This window comes from Notamacropus eugenii, chromosome 4 (genome assembly GCF_028372415.1).
Source record: "Notamacropus eugenii isolate mMacEug1 chromosome 4, mMacEug1.pri_v2, whole genome shotgun sequence".
Classification (NCBI taxonomy): Eukaryota; Metazoa; Chordata; class Mammalia; order Diprotodontia; family Macropodidae; genus Notamacropus; species Notamacropus eugenii.
In genome coordinates this window covers 443,063,719-443,083,602 of record NC_092875.1, presented here as the reverse complement: position 1 = coordinate 443,083,602, position 19,884 = coordinate 443,063,719, and the positions used below count along the sequence as shown (strand labels likewise).

General features: G+C 40.4%; 1 protein-coding gene and 1 long non-coding RNA gene across 2 annotated transcripts in view; one reads left to right on the top strand and one right to left on the bottom strand.

Annotated features, from left to right (window-relative positions):
• The window catches only part of ELL2 (elongation factor for RNA polymerase II 2), a 93,009-nt gene extending 91,167 nt beyond the window's left edge, over nt 1-1,842 (bottom strand). The window contains exon 1 of the mRNA XM_072606066.1: nt 1,412-1,842. Coding sequence (XP_072462167.1) covers nt 1,412-1,564 — 153 coding nt within the window. The 5' untranslated portion in view covers nt 1,565-1,842. The remainder of the gene's footprint in view (nt 1-1,411) is intronic.
• A 193-nt stretch (nt 1,843-2,035) lies between these two features.
• Nucleotides 2,036-19,884, top strand: part of LOC140501929 (uncharacterized) — an 85,935-nt gene continuing 68,086 nt past the window's right edge. The window contains exon 1 of the long non-coding RNA XR_011966438.1: nt 2,036-2,148. This is a non-coding gene — a long non-coding RNA (uncharacterized lncRNA). The remainder of the gene's footprint in view (nt 2,149-19,884) is intronic.

Here is a 19,884-nt window from a genome sequence, read left to right as displayed (position 1 = left end):
TTATCTGTGCATCCCTCTCGATCCATATTTCTCTGTCCTCAACTATGGTGGGGCTTTTCCCAGATCCCTGAATATCTGTTCAGCCTTTAGACTCCCCCGGTGCTTGTCCTTTCACTCTATGCCAACGTCCCTCTCCTCTATGTGTATGCACTTCCACTTGTGAATTCATGAGTCGCTCTCTTCCCATGTATGGCTCCCATGCATGTGTGTTTTCCTCCCTGGGGGTGTCTCTATGCCTTCTATTGAGCCTGTACCCCAATTCACGTTCCCGTGTGCACATGTCCCTGGCCTTGGTGTTTTCTGTCTGGATATCAGTCTCTCTCTGCTCCTCCCGCACACACTTCGGTCCCCGCCGCTCCTCTCCCATACGGGTGGGTGTCCCTGTGTCATTCATTCTACCTCCACTTGGTGGGTGCCTCTGAATTACCCCCCACCCCCGTTACCCCCCAATGGGGTCTGTGTGTGCGTTTCAGTGCCCCCCCCCCCCCCAACTGCTCCTTCAGACAGCTGTCCCCGAGCCTCTGTCCCGACTCTGCCCCTTCTCCCGCTGTCGCCTCCGTCCCCGGTCTGCCGGGCGGGTCCCGGGCTCTGTATCCACTCTGTCCCGAGTGTTTTTCTCTCCTTTTAGCCGGGGTGTCCGGGGGCTGTCCGCTCCCCGGGGAGCGGCGGGTCCGTCTGAGCCTCTCCCCCTCAGGGACGCGTTGCGACCGCCCTCGGAGCCCCGCTTGGACTCGGGGGAGCCTCCCTGCCCCCGCCCAGCTGCCACCCGCGGAAGGGGCATGCATCCAGGACGGACGCCGCCCGCCGGCCGGCCTGGGACTGTCCGGAACTGAGAGAATCCTCCCGGGGCTGAGGCGGAGAGAACGGCCCCGGGAGGGAGGACAGAATCCTCCCGGGGCTGAGGCGGCGCCTGCCCCCCGCTCCGTGACTGCCCCGCCGGGACCGGCCGGGACAGGACGGGAGCGGACGAGAGCTGGGCAGGAGCGCCCACTCCGCTCCGCAGCCCGGCCCGGCTCCGGCTCCGGCTCGGCTCCGGCTCGGCTCCGGCTCCGGCTCCGGCTTCGGCTCGGCTCCGGCTCGGCTCCGGCTCCGGCTCCGGCTCCGGCTCGGCTCCGGCTCCGGCTCCGGCTCCGGCTCGGCTCGGCTCCGGCTCGGCTCCGGCTCGGCTCCGGCTCCGGGTCCGGCTCCGGCTCCGGCTCCGGCTCCGGCTCCGGCTCGGCTCGGCTCCGGCTCGGCTCCGGCTCCGGCTCGGCTCGGCTCGGCTCCGGCTCCGGCTCCGGCTCCGGCTCGGCTCCGGCTCGGCTCCGGCTCCGGCTCCGGCTCCGGCTCGGCTCCGGCTCCGGCTCGGCTCGGCTCCGGCTCGGCTCCGGCTCCGGCTCCGGCTCCGGCTCGGCTCGGCTTCGGTTCTCACCTTGTGGGTCTGGTACGTCTCCAGCGCCCGGATCGCCGTCTCGGTGAGCTTCACATGCAACACGGTGATGTTGTCCTGGCCGAGCCTCCCGCACGATAAACCGTAGCGCCGCTCCTCCCGCAGACCCGCTGCCGCCGGCCCCCCCGCCGCCATCTTAAACTCCCCCGGGTGCCGCTGCTGCTGCTACTGTTGCCTCCACTGCGGCCGCAGCTGCTCCGGCTCCTGCAGCCGCCACCACAGCTACGGCCATCCCGCTGCTGACGTACTGTCATATACTGAGCGCAACTGAACCCTCCCGCTGCCCCGCGGCCGCCGCGTCCCGCCCCTTTCCACTGCTTTCCGCCCCCCAAGCCTGGTCACCGCCTCCCGCCTCCTATCATTGGCTCTCCTACTGCAAGGCCCTCCTCCATTGGCCGCGCTCCACCCGGAGTGGGGCGGAGCCTCTAGCGGCCTCAGTTTCGCTTCGGAGACTGGATGCCAGGGAGCCGAAGGACTGACGTAGAGATGACGCGCTACTTAATTATTTCTGACGTCACGCAAGGAAGAGTTGGCCCGTCGGCCGCGATTGGCTGGCCTGGCCAGTGGCTCTTATCCTAATTGGGTGGCTGGGTTTAGACTCTGGTTACTTGGAACCGGAGCCCCTCCCAGTGAGGGAGTGAAAGCGGGGCTTGCCGGTAGTAGTTGGAGTTTACCCCTTTTCAGTGGAATGCCTGAACTTCTGTGTGGACTTTTGAGACGTGAGGAACCAGGGCTGAGTCAGGGGACGGGTTGGTGATGACCAAGTAGGAAATTTGCCCTCTTAAGATTGAGAAGTCCTGGTCTTTCTTGTGAGAGCAGTGGGTGAACTTGTCTTTCCAAAGCTCAGCCTCTACAGCTTGGGGGCGGGGACTCTACAGCTGGGGGGCGGAGACTCTTCAGCTGGGGGGCGGGGACTCTACAGCTGGGGGGCGGGGACTCTACAGCTGGGGAAGGGGGAGGGGAATCCACTGCTAGGAGAGAGGGGAGACCCAGCAGGGCTCTGGTGCTGAGGGGAGGGGCCGTCCCTGATCATTTTCACCCTGAACCCAGAGTTGGTGCTATAGACTTTGGAAAGTTGTATTAGATTCCCTTAATTTCTTTGATTGCTCTGACAAGAAAGTGGATTTTCTGCTCCTTAACTTTTGTGACTTTGGGCATTGAATCATTCAACCTCTCTAGGACTTTTTCTTCATTTATATAATGAAGGGGTTGGACCTCCGTGGTTCCTTTTGGTCCAGATCTGTAATCCTACAATAGTTGTTACTCACACACTTCAGTATATCCAGTGGTGCAAACCAGGCTGCTTGAAATGCAGTTCCAAGATACAAGATCAGTCCCATTCCCACCCCTAATTACATACAAGTGGCCAAAGTTGGTTAGGGAGCATGGTTAATTAAGTGCCTACCCTGGTGCACAGACATTGCTAGTTTCCTGAGGAATTTCAAAGATAACTGGAACTTAAAATTTAATGTTTCTTTCAAAAATAGCCCAATTGGGAAAACTATTAATGAGGAGATGGGCCTTGGGCTACATTCTAAATAACATTGTTAATTTTATCAGCATTTGTCTATTTGACAAGAAAGGGGGAACACCTGAATGCATTAAAATGACAGTGAGGGAGAAGGTTTAGAGGCCAACAGGAATCTAAGAATAGTAGGGAAATATAGAGGTCATCTTATACTTCTCATTTAACAAGATATGATGTCAAGCTCTGTCTGTATTGTGGATGTAGCTGGAAGAGCTAAAGATATCCAATAATCCTTTTCCTATTTCTGTGAACTTTACAGATAGAATGCAGAAAATTAGTGTTAGCTGAATTGTTAGAAATAATGTATTAATAATGTAATAATGTATAAACGATTGTATACATCATATACATTGTATAATATGTAACACAGGAGTTAAAGGGAGTATTCCCCAGGTTGTCATTCTTATTTTATCGCATTCCTCTTTGCAATCAAGCCATCCACACTGGTCTAGCTTTAAAGTCGAGTTAGATCAAATGAGATAAAATTTGTAAAGCTATTAGCCCAGTGCCTAGCATAGGGTAGGCACTTAATAAATGATTGTCCCTCTCCCATACCCCTTTTTCTAGCTAATCAGTATGGTTTTAAAATTAAAGAAATATTTTTTAAGTCATGACTTAAAACATTTGTCTCTGTTTATCAGGTTGTTAATGACAGTCTTAAACTGATTATTTGTGAACATAAGGAAATATACATCACATTTAAATTGTTTTAAAACTCCTTTAGAGTATTCTTGCAGTGTCTCTTTTCACACTTTCTGAGAATTGATTGCTTTTTAGAAGGCCAGATCTCTAATATACTTCCAAAGTAAAAGAATGGCTCAAATCATTTAGACTATGGTCTGAATTACTTTCCATTGTGTTATTGACTATTAGTAGTGAGTATCTTAAAACGATTCCATTCTTAAAACTATTGTCTTTTTTCTTCTTCACTTTGGCAGTGAATCTCTAGTTATATATCCATAGCCTCACTTATTTTTTGTGTTAATTGAGAACAAGTATAACCTATATTTAAATTCTTTGCCTGCAAAGGGTTTTTGATGACTGAATTCCCTCACACAAACCATCTTAATTTGTTTTTCCCTATGGTGGTAACTCTGCTTAAGGGATTGAATGAGTAGTTGGTGGTATTTATTGCCACTATAACTTTGAAGCCTCTTGTTGGGAATTTCACATTTTATAACTTGGGGTATATTGGAAATTTTTTCTCATATTTTGGAGCATATACTGTATTGAGGGAGTTAATTTTTACATTTCTACTTTTTTCTTTGAACCAAAGCATTTCATTTCTTGTCATTAAAGATGTTCATAAAGACAATGTATCAAGAAAAAAATGTTATTTGGATGATTTGCCAGTCATTCATTGATGCCTCATAAGCACCCAGTACATCATGCTTTCATGAAGATAGGCAGAGTTGTGATGCTGGTAAGGGTGATTATGAGGGGAGTGATGAAGAAAGGCAGTTATAAAGGTTGTTATTTTTGTTATTTGTTTTAATAGCTCATATCCAGTTTGCCATGTCAATATTTATTGGATACCTACAATGTGCAAGATTAACTTAACAAGGTACATGATCCTGTGGGGATGCCGATAAATATAGATAAAATCCTCATCTCAAGCAGTTTACATTCTGTTTGTGGTAACAGAAGCAACATTCATAAAATAGACAACAATTAAGTGCTGAACCATTGTTTAATACTGTGTCAGTGTAGCAGGAATTCAGGAATTCAGACCTGTGTGGTCTGTCATAGGTGGAAAAGGTTTCATGAAACAGGTAGATTTTAGGCCTTGAAGAACCGGTAGGATATAGATAAGGAGGTGGAGGTGGGGCAGGGACTTTTTCAGTCCATTGTGTTAGGTGTCTGGTGGGGTGTAAGTATACCATAAAACCCTATTATAAAGTGATTTACTGGCGTACATTTACTCAACTGCATACTTTAAGGATTGGTGATGTTGTCAGTGAGTAACTCCTGAACTTAGTCTGTGTGGTCTTTGAGAGTTGTGGTACATGAAAAATTCATTGTTATCCAACCCACCTGCGGATGAACCTCTGTGAACTAATTAGTTTGGCTAGTTTATCAGTCAGTTAACTACCATTATGACGAACTCTTGTGGACTAGGGGATTGGAGTATAAAAAATAAAAAATGCCCACATCTAATGAAGAAGACAAGTACACATATGTGAGACAGCTAGGTGGCTCACTGGATAGCTTGCAGGGCCTGAGATACTATCCAGCTTCAGATGCTCACCAGCTGTGTGACTCATGTCACCTAACTGTTCTTTGCCTCAGTTTCCTCAACAACCCTACTTTGAAGGGTTGTTGTAGAGATTATTGGAGATATTTGTAAAGCATGTAGCACATATCTGGCAAAGAACAGAAGCTTAAAAAAAACCTGTTCCCTTTCCCTCTGTATGTATAAGATGAATAAATACAAATATTTATATTAAGAAGTTAAATACAAGGTAATTTAGAAGAGAAACCATGCTGCCTTAAGAAGAAGAAAGGGACTTTGAAGCAGAGAATAATGGGGGAAAGCATTTTACTTAGGTAGGAGGATGGCAAGTGCAAACGCAAGGAGGTGGGAGATTAATTTATTTCATTCAATAAACATTTATTAAGTGTCTCCCTTTAGCAGGCACCATTCTAAGCTCTGAAGATACAAAAAAGAGGTAAAAGATAGTGCCTGCTGTCAAGTAGTTTGCAATCTAATAGGAGAGACAATGTGCAGACAAATATATACAAAAGAAACTATATACAGGATAAATAGATAATTAAATGAGAGAAAGCACTGGAATTAAGGGGGCTTAGGCGAAGCTTCTTGTAAAAGGTACAATTGTAGTTGAGACTTAAAGGAAGTCAAAAAGCTCAGTAGTTGGAATGGAGGAGGGAGAGAGTAGCAGGCACAGAAATCAGCCAGAAAAAATGCCCAGAGCCAAAAAGATGTAATGTCTTATGTATGGGAACAGCCTAGAGGCCAGCGGCACTGGATCAAAGAGTATGTTTCTGGGAGTAAGGAGGAAGAAGACTGGAAAGGTGCAGGCTAAGTTATTAAGGGTTTTGATTGTCAAATAGAATTTTGCATTTAGGCAATGTAGAAGGAGGAGAAAAGTCAAGCTACTACATGGAAAGTGAGAAAAGAGTAATTATGTCCAACGAGGCTACAAAGATAGGTTGGAGGCAGTTTGTGAAAAGCTAACCAGAATTTATATTTGGCAGAATGTGACTGCTCAATCAATACAGTCAGATCTGTTCCTAAGAAAAATTACTTTAGCAGCAGTGTGTAGGATAGATGAGACGCTTGAGGCAGACAGACCAATTGTCCTGAGAAATCTGCCATATGTATATATAAAGATACATGTACATATACAAATGTGCACAGTCCATCACTGGGCCTGTTCTCAAAACCTTTCCTGCTTGGTAGGACCTCGCAGAATTTATACTTCACTGGTATAGCCTTTGTGAACCCATTGACCTCCATACCCTCATGATAAAGCATCAGAGAAGGACTTTTTGATCAGAAGGATGGGAACTGGAACTGTGTTTTAATTGTCTTGGGGAACTTCCACATGAGGGAACTCCCATGGCTGATGTAGGTGGCAAAAGCATTGGGAAATTAAGTGACTCGCCCAGGTCTTCCAAGATTTGAGACTTGTTCTCTGTTCCCTGCGCCATGCTGCTGTAGGCCACCAATCAAGTCATGACTCTTTCTTTCTTTCTTTCTTTCTTTCTTTTTCTTTCTTTCTTTCTTTCTTTCTTTCTTTCTTTCTTTCTCTCTTTCTTTCTTTCTTTCTTTCTTTCTCTTTCTTTCTTTCTTTCCTTCCTTCCTTCCTTCCTTCCTTCCTTCCTTCCTTCCTTCCTTCCTTCTTTCCTTCCTTCCTTCCTTCCTTGTTTCCTTCTTCCTTCCTTCCTTCCTTCCTGTCTTTCTTCCTTCCTTTCTTCCTTCCTGTCTTCCTTCCTTTCTTCCTTCCTTTTTCTTTCTTCCTTCCTTCCTTTCTTTCTTTCTTCCTTTCTTCCTTTCTCTCTTCCTTCCTTCCTTCCTGTCTTTCTTCCTTCCTTTTTCTTTCTCTCTTCCTTCCTTTCTCTCTTCTTTTCTTCCTTTCTCTCTTTCTCTCTTCCTTCCTTCCTTCCTTTCTTTCTTCCTTCCTTCCTGTCTTTCTTCCTTCCTTCCTTTTTCTTTCTCTCTTTCTTTCTTCCTTCCTTCCTTCTTTCCTTTCTTTCTTTCCTTCTTTCTTTCCTTCTTTCTTCCTTCCTTCCTTCCTTCCTTCCTTCCTTCCTTCCTTCCTTCCTTCCTGTCTTTCTTCCTGTCTTTCTTCCTTCCTGTCTTTCTTCCTTCCTGTCTTTCTTCCTTCCTTTGTTCCTTTCTTCCTTCCTTCCTTTTCCTTTCTTTCTTTCTTTCTTTCTTTCTTTCTTTCTTTCTTTCTTTCTTTCTTTCTTTCTTTCTTTCTTTCTTTCCTTCCTTCCTTCCTTCCTTCCTTCCTTCCTTCCTTCCTTCCTTCCTTCCTTCCTTCCTTCCTTCCTTCCTTCCTTCCTTCCTTCCTTTCTTTTCAAAGCCACCCCTGTGAGGCAAAGCTGACAACTGGGCAAAATTTTTTTATAGCAAGTATCTCTGATAAATGCCTCATTTCTCAAATACTGAGAACTGAGTCAAATTTATAAGAATACAAGTCATTTCCCAGATGATAAATGATCAAAGGATATGAACAGACAGTTTTCAGACAAAGGAATCAAAGTTATCTATGAAAAAATGCTCAAAATCCCTATTGATTAGAGAAATGCAAATTAAAACAACTCTGAGGTACTACTTCACACCTATCAGATTCACTAATATGACAAAAAAAGGAAAATGATAAATGTTGGAGAGGGTGTGAGAAAACTAGGACATTAATGCATTGTTGATGGAGTTGTGAATTTATCCAGTCATTCTGGAGAGCAATTTGGAAGTATGCCCAAAGGGCTGTAAAGTTGTGCATACTCTTTGATCCTTTGGTATTCCAAAGAGATTTTTTTAAAAAAAGTGTGTGTGGGGGACCTGTTTGAATATTTGAGGACCTATTTGAAAAATACTTATAGCAGCTCTTTTTTTGTGGTGGCTAAGAATTGGAAATTGAGGTATACTCATCAATTGGGGAACAAGTTGTGGTATATAATTGTAATGGAATATTATTGTGCTGTATAAGAAATGACAAACAGAATGATTTCAGAAAAACTTGGAAAGACTTACATGAACTGATACAAGTGTACACAGTAACAGCCATACTGTACATTGAAGAGTTGTGAAGGACTAAGGTATCCTCAGCCATATAATGATCCAAAACAATCTCAAAGGACTCATGATAAAAAATGCTGTCTGCCTCCAGAGGAAAGAACTTATTTTGTCTGAATACAGATTGAAGCATAATCTTTTCCCTTTTTTTCTTTCCTTCTCTCCCTTCTTTCCTTCCTTCCTTTCTCTTTTCTTTTTCTTTCTATCTGCCTTTTTTCTGTCTTCTTTAGCAAAATGACTAATATGGAAATGTTTTACCTAACTGCACATGTCTAAACTATTTCATATTGCTTACTGTTTCAGGGAGAGGGAGAGGTGAGAAGAAGGAATAAAATTTGGAACTCAAAATTTTAAAAACAAAATAATGAATGTTAAAATTTATTTTTAACATATAATTGGAGGAAAAGATATTTTTAATAAACAAATCAATCTACACCTGTGACCTTATGGAGAGAGGAAATTCCTATTGAGGAATTTCTCTTGACAAATGGAAATCTGTATCTATTCTACACTTAGAACCTTAGAGAGTTGTCTCTATTTTACTGAGAGGTGAAGTAAGTTACCAGGGATCACATAGCCAATATGTGTCAGAGGCAAGACTTAAAACTACTTAAAACTTCTGACCCCAGGGCTGGCTCCATTGCTGCTTTAGCATTTAATAATGCTCTCGCTACTCTTCCTTATTGCATATTTTGTGATGTGCAGTGGTTCTCTGGTAGGAGCTTGCTTTGTCCACTCTTAATGACATAATTGAATTACAATTTTGCCCCTGTGCTCTAAAGTTGCCTAGGTCAGGATGATTAGGATGTTGATTGAACATTAAATTCAATAAGTATGTATTAATTATCTAACATATACAATGTACTATACTATACTAGGGAGACAAAGATGAACTGAAATAAAGTTTCTTCTCTCAAGAAATTTACTGGAGTGGAGAACAGAGGGAGTTAAGACAAATGCACAAGTAACTGTACTGTAGTACAATTATACGGTAAGGGAATGAAAGAAGTAGAGCAGAACTGGGGCAGAGCAGCTGGACCTGAGGGTCAGGGTGCCAACATTTTAAGGATATTAACTATACTTACACACTTGTAATTGAAAGAAGCAACTGAGAACCTCTTAGCTAAGGGTTTGCCTCTAACTTAGCTGAGAAAATTGAGATCATTGGCTATGTGCTCCCTCTTTCCCTCTTCTCTTCATCTCGGAATTCCTTGACTTCATCGCACTCTTTCCTTTTCCTGCAGCCTTTCTCAATGACAGAGCCATTCTTCTTGTCAACCCTTCTACATGTGCACTTGATGATTCAACTGCTTCCTATTTATCTGTTGTTTAAATGACAACTTAAGTCATCCCCCTAGTCTAATCTTCAGCTTCTCCTTTAATTCCTGATTTCTACCTGTTGCCTTCAAAAATGTCCAAGTCGAACTAGCCTTCTCTCTTTTTTTTTTGAACACCTCACTCTTATTTTTCATCTCCTTGCTTTTGCACTGGCCATGCCCCATACTTGAAATACTTCTTCTTCACCATCATCTCACAGTCTTCCCCCTCTTTCAAGCTGAAGCTCAACTTCAGTGCATCTAGGATAAGAAAGGAAGTGGCTAACTGGGAATACAGAGAAAAAAATGATCCAGTTTCTCAGATTGGGGAGTTGCAGGGTGTTCCAAAATTCTTGGTACAGTTTTAAACGCTTAAGTGCTTTAAGTAACTCAAATCTCTATTACTAGGCATATATCCCACAGAAGTCTGATAAGAAGAAAGTCCTCATATAGTCAAAACTGTAACTACTGTTTTTGAGCTGCTAAAGCTTAAAATTGCACTAAGACTTTTGGGAAACCCTGCTAAGCACAAAAACCTATCCTCAGTAGATCGAAGAATGTGAATAAGTAGTTCTCAAAAGAATCACAAACTATTAACATTACAAAACACATGCAATAATTGCAAACATGAAAGTCAGTGTTGTCAAACTCAAAACTGGAGCCACTAACCCATATATGATCATGATCCCTGCAGGTGGCATATTGACTTAGAAAACCAAATACTGATATTATCTATGATTTTACTGTATCTTTATTTATATTGTTAAATATTGCCCAATTACATTTTAATCTCGTTTTGACTGTCCTCAGGAGTGTTGTGGGCCCATAGGTATTTGACACTTCTGCTCTGAATCACTAATAATAAGAGAAATGCAAATCAACATTTTGAGGTTTTACACATCCACAAAACTGACAAAGCTAATGAAAGACTGGAATAGTTATTGTTGGGATTGTGGGAAGATAGGCACACTCTAGTGCATTGTTAGTGGAACTGTGAATCAACATAACCATTTTGGAAGGCACATTGTAATTATTCAAGTAAAATGACTAAAATATCCATCACTAGGCATATATCCTATGGAGGTCATTGATATACAAAACTATTTATAGCAGCCGTTCCTGCTAAACAAATTATGTGTGATACTTGAATGTAATGGAATATTAATGTACTGCAAAAATGACGTGATAGAGAAGCATGGAAAGACTTATATGAACTGATGCAGAGTAAAGTAAAACAGTCAAGAAGATACACAGAGTAAATGGAAAGAAAAACCACCACAAAATAATCAAAAGTGAATGTTGCAGAATTACAAAGAATAAGCCTTGCCCTCAAAGAAGAGATATGAGAAGATGCTTCCCTTCACTCCTCTGCATGTGTGGGAATCCACTGGTGTGGAACATTGCATGTTATTTCCAGATTTTTAAAAATGTATTGATTGGTTTTGCTAGGTTGTTTTTTTGTTTTTTTCTCTCATTTTCCTTTTCTTTAAAAAAATATTCTTTATTATATGGGAGGACTACTGGAAAAAAACTTAGATGTAAAAACAAAAGAAATAAAATTCTGTTTTTTAAAAAAATTATTTGTTTTCAGTGTTCTACATTTTCACCTTAGTCATGTTGCATAGAAGAATTAAAATGAATGGGAGAAACCATAAAACAAAACATAATACAAGAGAAAATGGTCTGCTTCATTCTGTAATTCAATTCCATAGTTCTTTCTCTGGCTGTGGAAGGCATTTTGTCTCAAGTCCATTGGGAATTTTTTAGGTCCTTGCATTGCTCTGAAGGACTATGTCTACCAGAAAATTCCTTGTGCACTGTGGTTGTTGCTGTGTACAGAGTTCTCTTGGTTCTGCTCCTTTCACTCAGCATCATTTCATGTAAGTCCTTCCAGGCCTCTCTGAAGTCTTCCTGATCATTTCTTATAGCACAATAGTATTCCATTACATTCATATACCACAACTTGTTCAGCCATTCCCCAATTGATGGGCATCCCTTTGATTTCCAATTTTTGGCCACCACAAAGAGAGCTGCTATAAATATTTTTGTACATGTGGTACCCTTTCCCATTATAAAATTCTATTTTTAAAAAAGATGCAGTTCACCTATATTAGGGATTCTTAATCTGAGGTCTATGAACTTAAAGTACCTGTATTTTGATAACTTTCAATATAATGAATATCCTATGTAATCCTATGTATTTTATGAGTTTAGAAACATACTGAGAAGGGATCTACAGGCTTAACCAGATTGCTGAAAGGGACACACAAAAAGGTTATGCTTACATGGCACCTTCCTGAGCTCCCCCACCGCTAGTTCTTTACCTCTATATCTCTTATAGACTTTATACTTACGTATGTACTTGTCTCCCACTACAAATAAAAGCTCCCTTACCGTAGAGATTGTTTCATTATTCGAACTTCTGTCCCCAGCACCATCAGCACAGTGCTTGGCACAGACAGGTATTTAAATACTTATTTTCTTTCTTGGTTGATTAGTTAACATGTATAATAAATTGAAATAGGAAAGTGCCAGGTGATTCCTACCGTTGGCTGCTGCTGTACCGCAGGTGAGCTTCCTACCTTCCTCATACAATGTACTCCTCCACACAGCTTTGGTAGATCAGCCTCAATGTATCTTCACCTGAATTTATCTTAAAAAGCTAAGTTGAGGGCACATCTCTATATAATTTTGTCCTTTTGTGAAGCTTGCCCCAGGGTCAAAGTCTCTGGGTTATGGCTTTGTGTATGAGAGATCTAGGAAGGAATAACTAATTAATAGTTGGAGAGGTAGGGAATCAGGAAAGGCCACCTGACCTAGTCAGAATACTGACCTATGTCTACTATTCCAGGCATGTTCCTTGGAAGTGTCAGTTGTAGTATTACCAGTACTAGAAGTCTCCATCGGAATGTGGTGGTAAGATTCAAAAAAGGTCATCTTTTGAAATTGAAGCTAATTAGATTAAGCATAGATGAGATTAGCCACCCTTTAATTACTTTTAAGATAATTTACTTTAAGAGATTAATTGTAAATATTATCTGAGACTAGAATTTCCCGTATCATAGAGAACTAAAGGGCTTCCCAAATTTCTATCTAGAAGACTAAAATATATCCAATGGAAAATAAGCCAATTCCACACAATTAGATAATATAATACCAGAGTTGTAGCCTTAGGCAAATCACTTAATTTCCCTTATCTCATTTTTCCTCACCTATAAAGCAAGGAGTTAGACTACATGGTCTCTAAGGTCTCTTTCAGCTATAGATCTATGATCCTATGAACTTGGTACAAGGCAATGGCATAATGGAAGAGTGGCAGTCTCTGTGAAGTGTTAGACAAAGGTAGAATTTGTCAGAGTATCTCTAATCTTGTGCAGGGAAGAGGATACTCGATTTTAATAAACACTACTAGTCATCAGGACAAAATAGCCATGGAATGTTATTCATTTGTTTCAGTAGTTTCCAACTCTTCGTGACCCCACTTGGGGTTTTCTTGACAAAAATATTGGAGTCATTTGCTATTTCCTCATCCAGTTCATTTTACAGATGAGGAAACTGAGGTAAAAAGGTGAAGTGACTTGTCCAGGGTCACAAAGCTAGTAAGTGTCTGAACCTAGACTTGAACTCAGGAAGATGAGTCTTCCTTACTCCAGACTTGGCACTCTAGTCATTGTGCCACCCAGCAAAAAGATTGACTGTTGATTAATTTTTATAATTGGTAGAGTAGCATACAAATAATTTACTGTAATACATGTTTGTAAAATGATCCTTTTAGAACTAAAAGGAACCTCAGAAAGCACCTATTTTAATCCTCTTATTTTGCAGATGAAGATATTGTGGCATAAAGGGGTTAAGAAACTTGTCTAGTGTTTGAACTCAGTGGAAGAATTGGAACCTCCACTTCTACAGTATTGTTTTTTTCTATTAGACCACACAGATTATCTATGGTTTGGATTTTGTACCAGAATGGTGTTGCCAGTTTTAATGTTGGCTCAGCCCAGTTGGAGCAAAGGAAAGGCAAAACCAAGGAAACTGGCTCAGAATCTGCTGCTCTATTGTTCAGGGCACAACCCAACCTTAGCAAAATCTGCAAGGGAATTTTGGATTGCACTGGTTCACCTTTCATCAGTTTAGCTTTGTTGGTTGCTCTAATCATCCCTGACTGTCTATTTAGGACCCATTACTTCAGTGGTTTTCCAAACTAGGGAGATCAGTTTTGTGCCAGTGACAGAAATTTCAAGAGAGACCTTTTCTTTTTGTAAGGCTGTGATAATGCCCAGCTTTTGGTTTTAATGACTTTGCAGCAAGGTGATAGCTCTTTAACATTTAACAGCATTGTTTCCTGGTGTCATTTCCAGGTACAAATAACCAAGTCTCTGAATCTTTATTTATGAATGAGCTATATGATCTTTAAGGACCTTTCCAGCTCTAAAATGCTTAGATCCTGTGGTCACATACACCATCCATGTGTGACTCAATTAATTTGAAAATCATGCTGAAGATGGTGATGTTTTCTATATGTATGGTCACAAAGACCTAAGTATTACTAGTACCTCTTTGCACACCTGTTTAGACTGAATTCTGATTTGTGGCTGCTAGCCATTATTTCCAGGGCTCACTATCATCATTTCTGGATTTGCTATAGATCTTCACAATTTTTTTAAAATGAGGAATAATTTTATGTGTGTTTTAGGTTCCTTTACATATATTACCTTCTTTAAAAGTAACAGTATTATGGCTCTCTGAGGTAGCTACATGGTACAGTAGATAGAACACCAGGTCTATAGCCAGGAGGACCTGAGTTCAAATCTAGCCTCACGCTTACTAGCTGAGGGACCCTGGACAAATCATTTACCCCTCTTTGCCTCAGTTTCCTCATCTGTAAAATGATCTAGAGAAGAAAATGGCAAACCATTCTAGTGTCTTTGCCAAGAAAATCCCAATTGCGGGCCCAGAGAGTCAGACATGACTGAACTCAATAACATGATTATGACTTTCCACGTTTATCCTATGACACTTGTAAAAGATAGATGACATGTAGCTGTTTCTGCCTATTGCACTAAGCTTGATGTTTTTACGTAAATCTTGAGAGTTAGAAGGGACCCCATATCACTAGACCAACCCATACACAGGAAGAATAACCACAGCAAAGTAGCCAACCACTGACTGACAGCTTCTGCTTGAAAACCTGCAAGGAGGGGGAACCTACCATTTCTTACGGCTGTTCATCCTGCTGTGGGGTTATTCTAATTGTTAAGATTTGTTGTTGTTGTTTAACTTTAAGCCTCTTTCTAATTCTGTTTGTAAAATTTCAACTTCTTTGTCACCTCCACCCATTGTTTCTAGTTCTGCCTTTTGACACCAATAGAACAAGTCTGATTCCTTCTCCATGACAATTCTTCAGATATTTGAAAACAGCTATCCTGTCTCCCCTGACTTTTCTTGAGGCTAAACTTGTCTAGTTCCTTTAACTTATTCTTTTATTTCAGTCAACAAGTATTTGTTAAACATTTAATGTATGCCAGCATTGTACTAAGAACCAGGAATACAGAGAAAGGTAAAAACAGAGTCCCTGGGCCCTTTAATGTCCTGTGGTACCATTCCTGACATCTTCCAGATAATAAGTTGCCTTAAATTATGACACCTAGAACTGAACATGGTCCTCCAGATAAGGTCTGATGAGGGAAGAATGCAGTGGGACTAGCACCTTCCCATTCTTGAAAACTATACCCCTCAATGGAGCTAAGATTTAATTAGCTTTTTTGGCTGCCGTACCACACTCCTGACTCATATTGAACTTGTAGTTCACTAAAACCCCCAGACCCTTTTTGGAACAAATGCTTTTTATACATGCCTATCCCAGTTCTTATTTGTGGAGCTGATTTTTTTAAACCAAATGGAAGATTTTCCTGTTATTATATTCAGAATAGGTCAGTTCTGTAGCCTGTCAAGATCTGTCATCCAGCAGGTTAGCTCATGTTTGTACCAGTTTTGTACAAATTTGATGAGCATGACATCTCTGCCTTTCTATCTGTGTCATTAATAAAAATGTTAAACTAATAAAAAACAGTTAGATAGGACTAAACAATTGTCTTCTCTTCAAGGACAGCTTTTTATTAACTAAGTTGTCTCTCTGCATCCCTTCTTCTAGATGAATATGTGTTGCTTGTATAAAGATCATGAATATTTGTATTCCAAATCAATTGTTCTCTTGTTTCTTTTGAGAGACTTATCATTGTGAACCCAGTTTTTCTATTCTGCCTTTTTTTAAAAAAAATTCTGTGCAGGTCATAAAGTCTGCTTTCATGATTCTCATTTCCTTCTTGAAACATTCAGGAACATTCTGCTGTGGCTCCATGTGCTTTTGACTCCTTTGTCCCATTAGGTATTGATTCGTTTTCATTTGTATTGCATTATTTATTCAGAGATATCTGGACTTGGTTAGATATTCTGGAGGCCATATTTTCTTATGCTTTAGTATCTTAACTTTTGATTTATCTGCTTGTACTCAAGGTCTTTAATTGAGTTTTTTTCCTTATAAGATCTTTGGCAATTTCAGTATTTTTTTTAAATTTTATTGTCCCCTATGATTCACTTTTTTTTTTTAAAATTTTAAAGACATTTTATTAAAAAATCCTCCTGCTTGGTAAAACAAGATATATGACTTAGAATTTATACCTATTCTAATAGCATTTCACTGTATATGATATATTCTATACATACAATCCAGCATTTGAACAACAATCCAGCATTTAAATTAAGAATCAAGGCTTTGCCTGAGCTATGAGACACTGCAGTTAGTAGATCTGTTAATTATTCAAAGCTCTGAGCTATAGTGTATTATATATTTAAATCAGTGTTCTGCCTAGAAATCAAGATTTTGATAACTGTTATTTGAGGTAAGAAAAACTGCTAACTTTTAGCATTTTTGTGGGTACAATTTTCTTGGAAAGGAAAATCTATACAAACATCCTTTTGATTCTCTTCTAAATATTCTTTTCACTGTTTCTAGTTCAGTTTAAAATGGGACGCTTTTCTTAGGCCCTAGCACAATGTTCATACCAACACTAATATAGAAACATGTTAATCAGTTATTGTACAGCTAGCCATAGGGCCCAAAATATGACAAAAATCAAACAATAGCCAAGTTCTGTCAAAGTAATACCTATTCTTCAGGATGAAGATATTCTATTTGTAGAATATGGAAAGTATTCCCAATCAGGAATATCATTCATTTTCTGACTCCTCTTTCTGTGATGGCTGATCCCTAGGGCTGGATGTTAAATCTCCCACATTAGGGAATTCTGAGAGGACAGAATTGGCCTCAGCTGGATGTCAGTCCCCTTTCCTTTAGGCCTGGAGCAGCCCTCCACATGTACTGGCACTCTGCCCTCTGTTCTTTAGTACTTTGGATGAGTGCTAGTGCAGGGTAGTATGCTCCTCCCTCAAGGCACCTTCCTTTTTTCTATACTTTCTGTTTCTCTTTAGGGGTGAAAGTGAACAGGATTGAATTCTACTGCTTGTTGCCACAGAATTGTGGGTAAGCATAGTGATGGGTGTTTTGTCAGAGGCTGCAGGAGCAGCAAGAAAATTGTTGACTCACAAGCCTGTGGGTCCTGTTGTGTCATTCTTTCAGAGTGTGGGGGCTGGTTAGGGAAGGGATATTGAATGAGTGCTGGGATTAGGAATTATCCTTTTCTGAGGTTAATTCATCAAATAGTTACTTCATTAGACTTTTGGGTATCTACTGAAATTACTTTACCTCTTGTACAAAATTCTTGTCTCGGGGAATTTTGAGAGTTCATGAGGACTGGGTAAAATGTATAGTGTTTTCTCATGTTTATCAGTTGTCCTTGAAATCCCTTAGAATATTGTCCCAAGTTTTAGTCTCTGCCTTTTAAAAGGCCAAAACATTTACTTCACAAGAATTTCCTAAATATTGGGACAAAGATCTTGTTTCTTGAGTTATCCAAGAAAATCCTTAAAGGCTTTAGTGTCTAATATAGAAAACTTCTTAGGAACTTTCCACTTATTTGTGTCATAACATCTAGAAAAGTGACTTTCTCTTCATCCAGATTTTGATCTAATTCTAACATTCTAAGAGTCTAATACAAGGTGATATATGTCTATGACAATATATGCATGCTTCTGTGAGATACAATGTGGGAGCATGGAAAAGGGCCAGTGTCAGAGTCAGGAAGTCTTGACTTGGATCCAAGCTGCCCTGCCATTTGACATGAACACATACTAGCTGTGTTACCTCAGGGAAATCATTTACCTTCTCAGTATCTCAAGTACTCTAATATCATAAGTTACCACTGAGTTGTTCATCTGGATTTGGTGGAAGGAGTTTCATATGGGAAATACTTTGTACCAAAGAAGTTACAGATCTAGATCTTGAAAAAAAATATGTGTATATGCATACATATATGAAATAATTGACCTGTCACTTTTGTTAACAGATCCATTAGCCACATTATGCATTTTTAAAGATCAAGATGCTTTGAACTACTTAATGTTAGTGTGACCAAAAGCAAATCATTTAACCTCAGTAAACCTGTTTCCTCATTTATGAAATGGAATTGAAATTGTAGACAATTGATGCTACAGGAAGAGGAAGAAAGTACTTCTTTCAAAGAAGTAGGATATGAACTGGACTTTGAAGAATAGCTAGGATTTCCTATCTGTTAGGATAAGATGGTGGGTAAACATGAATGCATAAAGAGAATAGTGTGAGCAAAGTTATGGAGATGGAGAAATATGAAGTTTATTCAAGAAGTAGGTGCCGAATAGGTTATTTTAACCATTATTTTTGTCCTTTTTTATCAGTGTTAACAGATCCCTTAGTCACTTCTCTGTCTTCCAAGGCAAGATTTTTTAAATCAAAAGTTTATTCACCTATGCTTTGAATTACTTGATATACAAGGGCAATACTACAAATGTGTAGCACTACAAGTATAGTTGGGGTTCTAGTCAATACCCCCACTGTGTAGGGGCTTCACATCTCTCACCTAGGTCTATATGATGCCCTATGTCTCTCTGGTTTTGGCATGCTAACCTGCTGTCATACTAGCAGGTCTCAGTTTCCAGAGAAAAACCACTACTAAACAGTTACATTTAAACTCTTGCAGAATCCTAGACTGATTTTGTTAAGGAATGTTTTCCCTATTTGCCACTCTGACTCTTGAGTTTCCAACTATCAAATTTTCTGTCTATACAACCTGCCACCCAAAAGGCAATATCCACATGGTATGTGATATTTATACAATCAGCCATTCATGATAATGACATTATTAGATCTTAAACATTACACTCAATAATAAGGCAAAAGAAACAACGATATTATAGACATTAATATTAAAGCAAGTACCTCACAGTACACATATAATGGATCATGGATCAATGGATATCCATTGTATTGGGTCGTGATCTTTTACCAATGTGCTCAATATCTAAGATGAAGAGTAGGAATACATTTTCTGGAACCTGGCAGAGCAGGCCCATGCTGGCTCTGAATGCAAATAGCATTTCTCCTAAGTTAGAGAACTGAATGTTTTCTCAATATGGTTATCTCCTGGTTAGACAGACCAGACTAGCTGGTTATTAATACACCTGGATGCATCACCATTCAATCCAAAAAGAGCTCACAGTAACACAAATCGGGTTGACACATTAAGACACCTCTCTAGGGTACCCAAGCAGATAAGATCCAAAGCCTCCTTTGCTTTTCCTTCTCAAACCACATGTGGCAGTAGAGAGCAACAAGTCTAAAAAGCAATTACTGTCATTGGTGCTCTTGACCAATGAAATCAATTTTCACTGACCAATGAGGAATCACTCAGCTAAAACCTTGTATCAGCTGACTACTTCTACTGGCCATAGCTGTAAGGGAGCAGCTCTCAGCCTCTTCTCCTCCCTCCCTTGAATTGTCCTCAGGTTATGTGGCAGGTTCTTCTACAACTTGGTGGTAGAACTCACTGGTTTCAGTGTCTCATCTGAGAGCCTCCTGACTTTTAGTGATGTGTATCACTTAAAAAGTCACATATCTCTAAGTTCCTCCTCTTCCTTTTAAAAAACACCTTTACTAATAGTCCAACTATTTATGATTTCTTATTTTTTTAGTTTTACCCTCATTAGTCACAAAACATGTATAAGTAAACTAGCCAAGGTACCCATCAGTTGGCAGCTCCTCAACATTGTCCTCCAATCTCTTTAGTGCTTTTGAAACTGTTTCTTTACATGTGTATTTATTTCTCTATTTGATAAATAAAATATCTTTTTCTCTTTATAACAAACTGTACCCACATATTGTTAACAAAGATATCTGGACCCTCACATTTACTCCACA